The 14,876-nt window shown below is 40.9% G+C and overlaps 1 protein-coding gene across 6 annotated transcripts in view; it reads right to left on the reverse strand.

Annotated features, from left to right (window-relative positions):
• The window catches only part of KCNMB2 (potassium calcium-activated channel subfamily M regulatory beta subunit 2), a 301,884-nt gene that overhangs the window by 32,987 nt on the left and 254,021 nt on the right, over nucleotides 1–14,876 (reverse strand). For all 6 annotated transcript variants that reach the window (XM_070791694.1, XM_019959454.2, XM_070791660.1 and 3 more), the window contains one exon: nucleotides 3,422–3,544. In XM_070791694.1, coding sequence (XP_070647795.1) covers nucleotides 3,422–3,477 — 56 coding nt within the window. In that variant the 5' untranslated portion in view covers nucleotides 3,478–3,544. The remainder of the gene's footprint in view (nucleotides 1–3,421; nucleotides 3,545–14,876) is intronic.

The following is a 14,876-nucleotide window of genomic DNA, read 5'->3' on the forward strand; positions in this document are numbered from 1 at the left end:
CTTCAAAATTTTCAGTGGACTTTTCCTTCCACTTAGTTGCTCTGCCTGCCTATAAGTTTGTTTCCTGATGTTCTATTTCTTGAGGAATCCTAGGGAAGCTGATATCCTGACAGGCTTGGCTCTGGTCTCAGAACAGGCAGTGTGGAGTACCTGGGCCCTGGGATTGTCAGGGGGAACATAGCTGGAGAAGCTGGATGTATAGAGGCCAGGTTTGTAGGATAAGAAACTGAGGGTGGAATTATTACAAGCAGTTATGGGCAGTAGTTCCAGATAACCTAGTTAATTTATTTCCAAGTAATTAACTTGAGGACCTTGATTATCTAGATTTATGATCAGCCATCATTGGCTTCCTTATCACCATGACTACTGCCACCAAGATAATTAAGCAGAACAATAGCTGCCATTTAAAGTCATGCTGTTTGAGTCTTGTCCTACAAGAGTCTGTGAATTAGGCAGTGAAGATGGAGATGTGGTCAAGAAAGAGGTATAGACAAATGAACCAACATCAAACTAAGGATACTGGCATAGTACCAGATTCTATTGCTGTATTCTTTGGCTGTTGTTCCATTTGTCTTTGACTCTGTAGGCCAAAGTCATTCAGATTGATTTCATAAACCTTGACATCCTCATCCCATAAATAAAGCTTGCTGAAAATGATTTACTTATAGTCAATATTTTAATTATTTTAAATCCCATGATTATTGAAATCATGCTCTGGAAATAAAACCATGAAAGTAGTGATTTAAGAATTTTATAGAATCTTATTTGTGCAGAATATGAAGCTAATTATTTGCTCCTTTTAATTCCACAAATATAGCCAATATATCATGTTAGTATATTTATTATCTCCTTTGATACACAATTTTCAACTCTATTCTGACAGTGTTTTCCCCTATGGGCTTGGCTGTTCACTGCTGCTCTGGCTGTCTCATGTTTGATAAGGGCCTAGCTACGCCATAGGGTTGGAGAAGGCAATGGCACCCCACTCCAGTACTCTTGCCTGGAAAATCCCATGGATGGAGGAGCCTGGTAGGCTTTAGTCCATGGGGTCGCTAAGAGTCGGACACGACTGAGCGACTTCACTTTCACTTTTCACTTTCATGCATTGGAGAAGGAAATGGCAACCTACTCCAGTGTTCTTGCCTGGAGAATCCCAGGGACGGGGGAGCCTGGTGGGCTGCTGTCTATGGGGTTGCACAGAGTCGGACACGACTGAAGTGACTTAGCAGCAAGCCATAGGGTAAAGGGGACAGAGTGCAACCTTGGGTTTAAATCTTGATTCAATCACTGGCTAGTTGTTGGACTTTTGGAAGTTTACTTAAACTCTCTTATCTTCAGCTTCCTCAATTGTAAAATGGGCATAATAATCTTTATCTTATAAATTAGAAGAGACAGTTTATGAAAACATGTAGTGCAGAGTAATTGCTTCTTAAATATTAATCCTTTTGCTTGTAAAATTTATATAGACAGCAAAATATATTTAATTAAGTTACTCAATGAGAATAAATGAAAGGTGAAACAAATGCACCATGCTTCCACCTGCTCTGATAAAACCTTCAAAATCTGAGGACTGGCTGTGACAGTCACAGCATTCCTATAGGGCACCGAAAACTCTGCCTTCCACACCATCACTGGTAGTGACATTTTTTTTTTTTTTTAAGAAATGAGGAAATTTTATACAAAATATGAAATTTAAAAATAATACATCAAATTTCAGTCTTATTGTAAAAGTCTTGCTGAAAGATGATTCAGCTAAGCTACCTGAAAGCAAATGAAAAATAACTTGATTAAGCATTGAGAAAAAGCATGTGAAAACCTAGTGATGAACAAAGACAGTAAATTTTCAGTTGATCTGCTTCTCTCATGATGAGTACCAAGACTTTGATCAAACACTAGTTGCCTTCTGAGCTGTAATTTTACTTAAACATCATGTCATTATTTTTTCCATAATTAAGATAATATAACATTAAAAAGCATTTGGAAAATGGAGGAGTAGAAAACATACTTTTACTTCCATGCTTTTTCCCATGTATATATTTTTTTGTGGCTGCAATTATAGTTTGTATGCAATTTTCAACTTGAATTGTCAGTTAATATTATGCTTAAACAATTTGAGCTGCTACGTGACATATTACATTCTATGATTTAACAGATTTTCTATTGCGAATATTAAAGTTGCTTCCAAACTTTTGCTATAATACAAAATTATTGTGAGGAGCAATTTTGCTTTTAGAATTTTAAAAGGATTTTATCTGTAGGGAAATATATATTTTTAAAAGGAAAAATAGAAGTACTAGTTATTAGAATTTATACTCAAGTAAACTCCTGCAGGTCCTTTTTCTTGTGCCCAATGCCATTTATCAATTTTTATCAGATTCTGCAGTCAAATGAGTCTTGCTTAAGTTGCAGTATATTCGTATAGTCAATTGTGTTTAAAATTTAGCTTCACTAAACCCAAGAAACAGCACCAGGTCAATAAGAAAAAGACACAGAAGAAAAAAGAGAAATCAAATGTTCAAAATGGCCAGAGAAGTTTGTGAATGCATTTATTTCCAAAGCAGAAGACTGGGTTGGACTGAATAATTGTCATTTTGTCTTTCATTAACACTGCCTTTGCCCTTTAATCTTTTTGCTTACCCCTCCTCCCCATTTCTCCCCAATGCCAGGCTACTTTTCCAAGGAGTTTGAAGGCTCCCTGGATGTATCCATCCTTTTTTCATTCTCTCTTAGTTTTTGCTTTCCTTCCCTGCCATATGTCCAGTGCCTTGAAGAATTTTCATCATTTCAGCTCAATATTTATTGAGCATCTACTATGTGCCAGGTATGACGGTAGGAGGTGAAAATTCAAGGGAGACTAAAACACAGATTTTGTGCTGGTCAAGAGGATATTGGGAGGTTTGACTGAATGGGTATCCAAAGACAGAGATAGAAGTAACCAAGAGACCAGTGTGTGTATAAGTGCAGGGGTAAAGGGCATTTTGGGCTTCCTTCATCTGCCTGCAATGTAGGAAATCCGGGTTCAATTCCTGGGTCAGGAAGATCCCCTGGAGAAGGAAATGGCAGCCCACTCCAGTATTCTTGCCTGGAAAATCTCATGGACAGAGGAGCTTTACGGGCTACAGTCCATGAGGTCGCAAGAGTCAGACATGACTTAGCGACTAAACCACCACAAACCACCACCACCAAAGGGCATTTCTGACAGGCAACAGCTTTTGCAAAGCTATGTAGTAGGAGTGAGCATGGAAAGTACAAGGAGGAGGAGGCCAAAGTGTCTGAAACCTTGTTCCTTCAACCCAGAGCCCATTCTACCTTAACACTCGCAAAATAGAAAGCTCAGTTGCCTAATGCTTTCTCTTTGGTGGGCTTTCTGTGTATTCTAGTTAAATGATTCCAAAAAGCCCCCTGAGTCCCAGTGATTTACCTTTTCTCATCATGTCTGTAAGATGAAGAAGTCCGGCCACTGGTCCATATAAACATCTTAGAGGATGTTGGTCCAGGGGCTTCTTTCCTTATGGTGGAAGTCCTGGAGGAGTGGCGAAAAGACCTAGAAGAGATACACACTGAAGTTAAAGCCATTACTTAAAGTTTGGGGAACTTTGTATCAATGCCTGTTCAGTCATTTCAGTCGTGTCTGACTTTTTGCAACACCCTGGACTGTAGCCTACCAGGTTCCTCTGTCCATGGCATTCTTCAGGCACGAATACTGGAGTGGGTTGCCGTGCCTTCCTCCAAGGGATCTTCCCAACTCAGGGATTGAACCCATGTCTCTTGTGTCTTCTGCATTGACAGGCAGATTCTAGTGTCACCTAGGTAACCCCTCTGTATCAATAGCACCAATAAATCTCGGTGGACTGACCATCTTAATTAAGACCAGGTTTCTCTTGCTGTAGGGCAGCAGTTTTCAACTCTGGCTGCACATTTAAGTCAAATGGGAATCTTAAAAAATACTGAAGGCTGGATCTCTCCCTCAAAAATGTGCATTCAGTTTTTTTTTTTTTTAAACTTCCTAGTTGTTTCTAATGCATTGCTAGGATGAAGAGACACTCCTTTAGGGAAACATGTTTTCCAATTGATGTTATTATCATATTCCCTCCAAGATATCTCCTCCAAAAATATAATTTGGTAGAGTTTTACTTATTTATTAGCCACTCTGTGCAGCATGTGGGATCTTAGTTCCCCAACCAGGGATTGAACCTGTGTCCCCTGCAGTGGAAGTGCCAAGTCCTAACCACTGGACCTGCAGGGAACTCTCTATATTTGGTCCAGTTTAGCATTCTATATTTTTCCAAAGTTTTGGTTCAGGGTTGGTTCTATTCCTCTGTTCCTCTTCAAGCTGTTCTCCTTGATGCTGACAGATGTGACATGTTAGTGATGACAGATCATCTTTTAAATGTGTTCTGCTGTTGCCAAAGCTGAAAGTTCATCCCTTGCAGTTGAGCCTCTGAGAAAATCATGGCATCAGTGGCAGCAGATATTCACTGCTCCTAAGGGCCAGGTTTATAGGATCCGGAGTCAAGATGTTAGAAGACTGTTGTGTTCTTTTGGTTATGACATGGTTTGGGGATTAGTTCTTTCATCTTGAATTTAGAAATATGAAATATCATAACACTCTTAGTCACATATATAAAAGTTAAAATGATATTTAATAAATATAGAAAAGGAGGAAAGGTGATTCCTTCATGAATGCATGGTCAATCATGGATTTCCTTTAGGTTGAGCATAATATTATTGGTAAGCATGAGACTGGAAATGATATTAAGTACTATATACTATATCTGGGCTTCCCCAGTGGCTCAGCGGGTAAAGAACGCATCTGCAATGCAGGAGACACAGGAGGCTTGGGTTCCACCCCTGGGTTGGGAAGATCCCTTGGAGGAGGGCATGGCAATCCATCCAATATTCTTGCCTGGAGGAATCTTATGGATAGAGGAGCCTGGAAGGCTACAGTTCATAGGGTTGCAAAGAGTCAGACATGACTGAAGTGACTGAGCATGCACACGCTATATTAGCTACTACATGCCAGGCAATTTGCATAGATTATCTATGTATGTGTCATGAAATGTGTATACCAATATCTATGTGATGTTTATATTTTGAAAACCATTCAAGGTAGATAATGCTATTATTTCCAGGCTACAAATGATGCTTTTAGGGGACTGAGCTATTTGCTCACATTTAGAAAAGGTGGAGCCATGTCTGCTTGTCTCCAATCCTTGTGCTTTCTGGAGAAAGATATGTTATAGTCTAGCCCAGAGATTCTCAATGTACACAGGATTTATCTGGAGATCTTGTGACCATGCAGATTCTGATTCAAGTGAGTCTAGGGAGGGAGCCCAAGATTTTGCATTTTTAGTAGGCTCTTGATGATGCTGATATTGCTGGAGGAAACACGAAGCACCTAGGACTCAGAGCATATACTCAGAATCAGTGGTTGTTATTGGCCTAGTTTTTTTAAATTTTTATTAATTAGCTGTGTGGCCTTGAGAAAGGCACTTATCTTTGCAGGGGCTTAGTTGTTTTTAATCTGTAACATGAAAAGTTTGAAACTGATAACCTCTGAGATCCTTCTCAGCTTCAAAATTTTGTGACTCAGTACATTGAAGGATGAATTAAAGTGTATTTAAATCATTGTGTACTGACTTCCTGGAAGTAATTCTGGGAATAGATCTCCTTCTGTAACCCTTGGGTCAGCATCAGAGATAGAAGGAACAGAGGCCATGGGAAGTGCTTGGGGTTTGACAAGCAGTATAGATGCAAGATATAATACTTCTACCCTTGGTTTCTCAGGATGAATGATAGGAATGAAAAGATACACCTGAATGGATACCCTGGACAGTTTCAAAAAGATTTAGAAGTTGAATCTGCTTAGCTCTGGGATCTGGGACATTTAAAGTTATTTAAATTTCCTTTTGAACATCTTTAAAACACATAAGGTAGAATAGGAATTAAATTTGTTATTAGAACTAGACAGTCTTTGAAAGTGAAAGTGTTAGTTGCTCTGTCATGTCTGACTCTCTGCCCCATGGACTGTAGCCCATCAGGCTCCTCTGTCCATGGCATTTTCCAGGCAAGAGTACTGGAGTGGGTTGCCATTTCCTTCTCCAGGGGATCTTCCCAACCCAGAGATTGAACCTGGGTCTCCGCATTGCGGGCAGATTTTTTAACCTTTGAGCCATTAGGAAAGCCCAGACAGTCTTTAGGAAATAAGAATGATTTGTGTGTGTGTGTGTGTGTGTGTGTGTATGTGTGTTAGTCGCTCAGTTGCGTCTGACTCTTTGCAACCTCATGGGCTATAGCCTACCAGGTTCCTCTGTCCATAGAGTTCTCCAGGCAAGAATACTGCAATGAGTTGCCATTCGCTTCTCTAGGAGATATTCCTGACCCAGGGATTTAACCCGAGTCTACTTGCATTGCAGGCAGATTCTTATCACCTGAGCCACCGTGTAAGCTAAATGACCTACTTTATAAGAATGAAGATTGGCTTAAACCTTCAGGAAGGTATTTCAACACTGACTCTGGTGGAATCTTCTGATCGTTGTAGTCACTCCTCAAGGGTTGGGTTGAAGCAGGCAAAAAAAGGGGCACACTTTGAATTCAGGTAAAGCGATAAATTGCTGAGCTCCCACCATCCTGTTACTAGTTATAAGCCAGGCTTTAATAGACACACCATCCATATTATAAATGATTTGAAATTATTCCAAGTGAAGGGGCTGTGGTGATTTTAATATACTTAACAATGCTTTTCAGACTATGTGTCATTTCAGCATTGCACCCTTGCACTGCTGTTTGAAGATGATACAGAAGGGAAGAGATGAAAGGTATACTTATTCTAATTAACTGTCTAACGATGGTTGGAAAGGACTTAATGACTCCTCAGCTTATCCTAAGAAGTGGATTTGGAGTTTCTCCACCCCAGTTTTCTTTTACAAACTGTTATTTAAAACCTGCTAAGTTTGTTGTTAATTAAAATTAAATGAGTAGCTTTAAGGACAACAGTATAAAGGTCCTGTGGAGGTTCAAAAAAGTTCCAGGCTTCAAAGAAACACCCAGAATATGTTGACAGGAGTTGGTTTGGTGGGTCCCTCAGCTCAAATGCAGCTCTCCTGAACGTCTCAAGTAATTAACTCTGTTCACTTTATAAGACAAGGAACACCTCATTTGAATTGTGATTAGAAAACTGATATGGAGACGAATAAACCACTTTATAAAATTTTGTAATTTGGAATCTTAGTATGGAAAAGAGGCCTGTAATGGTGGACACTTGGGGCCGAGGGCAGGGGGAGGAAACCTGGAACAAATTCTGTCATCCAAAGACCAGGAACTGGGGTGAACCTGGCTGAGCCTCGACTATATGATTGCGGATGAGTATGGTCTGAAAACCAGATGCCCTAAAAGACATAATTTCAGCTTTGAATGAAAGCAGGAATCAGGGAGAATGTAAGAATTTCTTTGCCTCAGGAATTTATAGATAGCCTCTTTCCGTTTCTCAGGCATACACCTCGGTGGGTTTCTACCTCTCTGACTCAGCTCACATTTCCCCTCTGCCTCCCTTTCCTGCCGGGAGGAAGGAGAGGAAATGAGTTCCTCTGTTTCCAAGGCCATCTCAGGTGTCATCTCTTCTGTGAAGCTTTTTCTCACCCCCACAAACAGCTTCCTCAGCCCGGCTCCCAGTTCTTGGTACCCACCTCTGGTAGAGCAATGCTGTGGGCCTTCCAGGCAGGGCTGTGTCTTATGCCTTCTTTTGGCACAATGCAGGACCCACAGTGATGCACTGGTCATGTTCACTGCCTGCCTTGACATCTAAGTATCTGCTGTTGGAAAGTACGACCAAAACAGCACGTGAAATACTGACCAGCTTAAACTGGTTTTGCTTCCTTAAAGCAGGTTGTTGATTAATCAAACCTGCAGTTATTTTATAGAGTCGGCATTGTTCATGTGCAGGATGGAAACTGGTCTTCAAGATGACCCTGAGCCAAGAATCTTCAGTATCTGGAACTCAAAGAATAAAAATGTTGCCACCAGAGCCCTTTATGAAGCAAGAAGTCCTTCAGTAAGGAAAACTTGGCTTCCAGCAGTACTAAGAGTTTATATAGACTGATTGGAAAATAGTCAATCAGCTTCCAAGTTTGCAATTCTCCTAACCCTTTAAAATCCACCTTGATCCCTGGATCTCGGAGACAGATTGGAGAGGCTTGCCTCCTGTCTTCTTGCTGGTCAACCTCACAACAAAGCACTTTCTTTTCTCAAAAGCTGGTGCCATTGTATGGGCCCTTGCTTGGTAACAAGACCACAGGTTCTGACGTTGGCCTCCTGTGTTGTAGCTCCCTACTGCTGGACGAGCTGCTGCCTCATTCCAGGTCATTTCCTGAGCTCAGGATGGGGTTCCTTTCCCCCATTCCCTACCTCCTCGCTTTCCTTCTCCTGATTGTACCACTCCTTCTGCTTCTCTCTCTCTCATTTTTTAAAAATATATTTATTTTTGGTTTGGCTAGGTCTTCGTTGCTGTGCGTGGGCTTTCTCTGCTTGCAGTGAGCAGGGGCTACACTAGTTGCAGTGCGTGGGCTTTCTCTGCTTGCAGTGAGCAGGGGCTACACTAGTTGCAGTGCGTGGGTTTCTCATGGCGATGGCTTTTTTTTGTTGCAGAGCACAGACTCTGAGTGCTCAGCCGTTAGTAGTTGCAGCTCCTGGGCTCTAGAGCTCAGGCTTAGGTTTGTGGCACACGGGTTTAGTTGTTCTGAGGCATGGGGAATCTTCCTGGACCAGGGATGGAACCCATGTTTTCCGCATTGGCAGGTGGATTCTTTACCATGAGCCACCAGGGAAGCCCCTCCCTCTGTCTCTTTTGTTGACTTGGACAGAATGTTTCTATTACTTGCTGAACTATCACTCAGAAAGGTTTTCTTTAGAAATGGCAGCATATTCTAATGAAAATGTGAGCAGGAGAGTCAGATGTTTGTTTGCCTCTTGGCGTCACCACCCACCGACCATGCGACTTTGAACAAGTCAGTGTAACATTTCTGTGTCTTGGTTTCCCTAGTTGTAAAAATAGGAATGATAATACTTATCTTTCTGGGTTGCTTGGAAGATTAGTAAGTTAACAGATGCAAAAGTACATTGAGTAAATCAAGGCACATGCTAAACATTAGTTTACTTCTTTCCCCCCTTGTTCATGAGTAGTGAATTAGATTTATCTTTTCGTAAAAAAATCTAATTAAGGAGCCTTGTACTTGTACATTGAGACTATTGATTTTCTTTTTCTTACTGGTCAGAGGCAGAGAGAAAACAATTTTCTGAGGTATTGAGATAATGAAATCTGAAGTATTATACTTCCTCATTCACCTTGATACCCATCTTGACCCAGAGGAGCATAAATGCAGTGACTCTGAACACTGCCTGAACAATATAATCATTGGGAAGAATTAAAAAAATCCTGTTGCCTAGATCTCAAACCAGACCAGTGAGAATCTCTAGGGGTGGGTCCCTGGCATCAGAATTTTTTCTTTCTTTTTTTTTTTTAATTTTATTTTATTTTTAAACTTTACAATATTGTATTGGTTTTGCCAAACATCGTAATGAATCCGCCACAGGTATACTTGTGTTCCCCATCCTGAACCCTCCTCCCTCTTCCCTCCCCATACCATCCCTCTGGGTCGTCCCAGTGCACCAGCCCCAAGCATCCAGTATCGTGCATTGAACCTGGACTGGCGACTCGTTCCATATATGATATTATACGTATTTCAATGCCATTCTCCCAAATCATCCCACCCTCTCCCTCTCCCACAGAGTCCAAAAGACTGTTCTATACATCAGTGTCTCTTTTGCTGTCTCGTATACAGGGTTATTGTTACCATCTTTCTAAATTCCATATATATGCGTTAGTATACTGTATTGGTGTTTTTCTTTCTGGCTTACTTCACTCTGTATGATAGGCTCCAGTTTCATCCACCTCATTAGAACTGATAAGCTTTCTGGGTGACTCTGATGTGCAGCCAAGGTGGGAAACTCTGCTAAAAATTCTCAGGTTCTGGTTTCACCTAAGTTCTTTATGGAGACTCCCCTTGCTTCTAGAAGCTTCAGCTGGAGAGTAACAGTTCAATGAGTGATACTGTGCCGTGGCTTCTCATTTCCTGTCAGCACCGAAGCCTCAAGGTGACAGCTGCAAGGACAAGTGGCATGCAAGGCAGGGAAAGAGCCAGGTGGATGCAGTTTTTTAGTGTCAGTGGCCTTGAGCTATGCATATGGGGTGCTCTTGATGCATTCTGCTTTATTAAATAGCAAGCAGGAGCCAGTGGAACTATTTAACACCTAATTACATGTCTAATCTTGTGTAAAATTGTAACACTAATGACATCACAGCAGCAACTTAAAAGGTCACTTGAAGCACAGAAATTTAGGAATGCTTCTAACATGGGACTTTATCTCTTGCAGAAGGCAAATTATATGTTCTCCCCAGGAATTGAGTTGTTTTGGCTCCAGGGCCTTTGGAGGGAGAAGCCAAATGTAGGGTGATAATTTTAGACCTAGTGATTTAATTTAGAAAACATTGATATTTCTTATTAAGAGCAGTTTTAAATATCTTTGGAATGTTTTCTTCAAAAGTGAACAACTATACCTTGTTTTAATTAAGTCATTTGAGTATCTGTTAGACAGCATTTATAAGTGTGTTCCATGTACAGGCACCAAGCCACCCATTTCTGCTTCTAAGGATAGTTCATGGAGGAGTCAGAATAATACATCGACATTTGCACTATACCCAAGATGCTCTTTCTAAGGGTGCTACAACTTCCCAGTGGGTTTGTCCAATAGCTTCTTGTCTTTCCACACCTTAAATAAGGTTGCTGAATTTGTTATTTCTCTGTTTGCCAAATTTGATATTTTTGGTTGTTTCCTTCTAAAAATGTCATAAAAATGTGTTACCACCTTGACTTAAAGAGCAATGCTGTCTTGGTTCTCTTTCTTACTCCCGAGTTGCTTATTCCATTTCTTTGTTGGGTTCCTATTTCTCTGTTCACACCTTAAATGTTACCATCTGAAGGACTAGCAAGTGCTACTGAATAGCATCTTGACAATGTCTCACAACAGGAATCTAAAGACCTTTCTCCCCTATTTGATGCCTGGAGGACTAAGTGAATAGTTCCACTTGCTCTTCATCTGTAGAGGTAAAGAAGTTTATCACTGAACATTGTAGCCTCTTTGAAAAGGATCAGATAGGAATGATTCTCTGAATTGTTAGTGCAGGCTGTTTCTTAATAACTGGGTTGACCACGTGTGGACTCCTCTGCCTGGAGATGGGTGTGGGAGTCACATGACTTTTGTCATGTATGTGGACCAACTTTTGTTCATGTAATTGTGATGTGCTTGATTTCTGTTTCAGGAGGACACAGCTCAAGTTAAATAACTTACCTTTTCTTTAACCTGCTAGTAACTTGGCTCATTGAGCTCAGCCATCTGGAGGCTCTGGGCTTCTACCATTCCATTCTATCACTAATTTCAGACAAAACACTAAGTGCAGACAAAACACTCTGTCCTTGCACTCCCCAGCCTTTAGGGTGCCACCAGTGAAAGGATGACTGTGGAGCTGCACTCTATTCTTTCAGTTAAATCAGCATTCATTTCTTCATTCGACAAATATTTATTGAAGATGTAACCCTGTGGCAGGCACTGAGCCTGGGTGTTGGAGATAGTGATGAGCACAACTGCATGGCCCTTCTCTATGGCGCTTAGGGTGTTTCTAGATGAGGAGACAGACTAGTCAGACAAGTGTGGGTATGGGGTTTAGTATAAGATTGTTGTGCATGTCATGTGATGAAATAAGTTTTGCATCACATTTACAGTCATAACAGCTATCAGAAATGATGATCTCAGAACTTAACTGAAAGAAATTTGAAATTAGTTTCAGGTTGAACTCCCTCCCTAATTACTACAGCTCCACAATGTACTAATTATATAATCTAAATACACTGTTAAACTTCCCTGAGCCTCATTTTTTTTTCTCATCAAGGAAATCGAAGTAGTAACGAATATCATACTATTCATGGGGTTCTCAAGGCAAGAATTCTGAAGTGGTTTGCCATTCCCTTCTCCAGTGGACCATATTCTGTCCCAAAGAAAGGCAATGCCAAAGAATGCTCAAACTACTGCACAATTGCACTCATCTCATATGCTAGTAAAGTAATGCTCAAAATTCTCCAAGCCAGGCTTCAGCAATACATGAACTGTGAAGTTCCAGATGTTCAAGCTGGTTTTAGAAAAGGCAAAGGAATCAGAGATCAAATTGCCAACATCTGCTGGATCATGGAAAAAGGAAGAGAGTTCCAGAAAAACATCTATTTCTGCTTTTTTGACTATGCCAAAGCCTTTGACTGTGTGGATCACAATAAACTGTGGAAAATTCTGAAAGAGATGGGAACACTAGACCACCTGACCTGCCTCTTGAGAAACCTATATGCAGGTCAGGAAGCAACAGTTAGAACTGGACATGGTTCCAAATAGGAAAAGGAGTACGTCAAGGCTGTATATTGTCAACCTGCTTATTTAACTTCTATGCAGAGTACATCATGAGAAATGCTGGGCTGGATGAAGCACAAGCTGGAATCAAGATTGCTGGGAGAAATATCAATAACCTCAGATATGCAGATGACACCACCCTTATGGCAGAAAGTGAAGAGGAACTAAAAAGCCTCTTGATGACAGTGAAAGTGGAGAGTGAAAAAGTTGGCTTAAAGCTCAACGTTCAGAAAACTAAGATCATGGCATCTGGTCCCATCACTTCATGGGAAATAGATGGGGAAACAGTGGAAACAGTGTCAGACTTTATTTTGGGGGGCTCCCAAATCACTGCAGATGGTGACTGCAGCCATGAAATTAAAAAACGCTTAACTCCTCAGAAGGAAATTTATGACCAACCTGCTGCTGCTGCTGCTGCTAAGTCGCTTCAGTCGTGTCTGACTCTGTGCGACCCATAGACGGCAGCCCACCAGGCTTCCCGTCCCTGGGATTCTCCAGGCAAGAACACTGGAGTGGGTTGCCATTTCCTTCTCCAATGCATCAAAGTGAAAAGTGAAAGTGAAGTCGCTCAGTCGTGTCTGACTCTATCGACCCCATGGAGTGCAGCCTACCAGGCTCCTCCATCCATGGGATTTTCTAGGCAAAAGTACTGGAGTGGGGTGCCATTACCTTCTCCGTGTGACCAACCTAGATAGCATATTAAAAAGCAGAGACAGTCCAGGTTCGATGCACGATACTGGATGCTTGGGGCTGGTGCACTGGGACGACCCAGAGGGATGGTATGGGGAGGGAGGAGGGAGGAGGGTTCAGGATGGGGAACACATGTATACCTGTGGCGGATTCATTTTGATATTTGGCAAAACTAATACAATTATGTAAAGTTTAAAAATAAAATAAAATTAAAAAAAAAAATAAAGCAGAGACATTGCTTTGCCAGCAAAGGTCTGTCTAGCCAAGGCTATGGTTTTTCCAGTAGTCATGTATGGATGTGAGAGTTAGACTGTGAAGAAAGCTGAGCACTGAAGAATTGATGCTTTTGAACTGTGGTGTTGGATAAGACTCTTGAGAGTCCCATGGACTGCAAGGAGATCCAACCAGTCCATTCTAAAGGAGATCAGTCCTGGGTGTTCTTTGGAAGGAATGATCCTAAAGCTGAAACTCCAGTTCTTTGGCCACCTCATGCAAAGAGTTGACTCATTTGAAAAGACTCTGACGCTGGGAGGGATTGGGGGCAGGAGGAGAAGGGGATGACAGAGGATGAGATGACTGGATGGCATCACCGACTCGATGGATGTGAGTCTGAGTGAACTCCGGGAGTTGGTGATGGACAGGGAGGCCTGGCGTGCTGCAATTCATGGGGTCGAAAAGAGTCGGACATGACTGAGCAACTGAACTTAACTGAACTGAACGAATATCATAAAGAATTGCCATACAGCTGATTTAAAATACTGAATGGCATTGAGTAGACACTCAGCAAATAGTGTTTTCAATTTGGAGGAAATTGGAGAAAAAAAAAATTTTTTTTTCCAAATTGGCCATACTAATCAATGGTTCTTCTGTTTAATTCATTTTTTGAAAAGTTGTATGCAGAAATGGAAAATACATTTCTCCGTGGTCTTAATTATTCCACTACACAATAATTCATTTCTTAATGAACTTTTCAAGTGGATAACCACATCTGATGTTCAGTTTGATTCTCTTCATGCTACATATTTAAAACCAGTTTTAATTGTTAAATATTCTCTCTATCAGGCATCACACATACACAGTTGGGGTGAGAAAACCTGCTCACAACTCACATGTGTCTGCTAGATTGGTACAAAGGACATATTTATGCTGAAACCATCCATCTCCTCTTGGTGAATGTGGGTCAATTCTTGCTCTGTTTCAGGCAAAAATCAAGGAGGATAAACTATAATAGGAGCTTTTAATAGAGAAAAACTAGAAATGGTAATAATAAACATAAAGGTAAGAAGTATTTCTTTAGATCCATATAAATAATGCATTTATATGCATTGCTTTATTTAATTCTGACAGTAACCCTTATGAGAGCTCTTTCTATTTACCAGGAGAGGAAACTGATATTCAGAAAAGGGAGTAAATTTCTGAGGTCACATAGCTGTTAAGTGGTGCAGGCAGAATTTCAACCCAAGTCTCTCCAACTCCAAAACTCATGCTCTCATCTGAAAACATGGTACAAATGAATCTATTTACAAAATAGAAATAGAGTCACAGATGTAGAATACAAACTATGGTTACCAGGGTGTAAGTGGCGGGAGGGATAAATTGGGAGATTGAGATTGACATATACACGCTACTACATATAAAATAGATAACTAATAAGAACCCACTGTATAGCACAAGGAACT

Source organism: Bos indicus, chromosome 1, assembly GCF_029378745.1.
Source record: "Bos indicus isolate NIAB-ARS_2022 breed Sahiwal x Tharparkar chromosome 1, NIAB-ARS_B.indTharparkar_mat_pri_1.0, whole genome shotgun sequence".
In the NCBI taxonomy this organism is placed as follows: Eukaryota; Metazoa; Chordata; class Mammalia; order Artiodactyla; family Bovidae; genus Bos; species Bos indicus.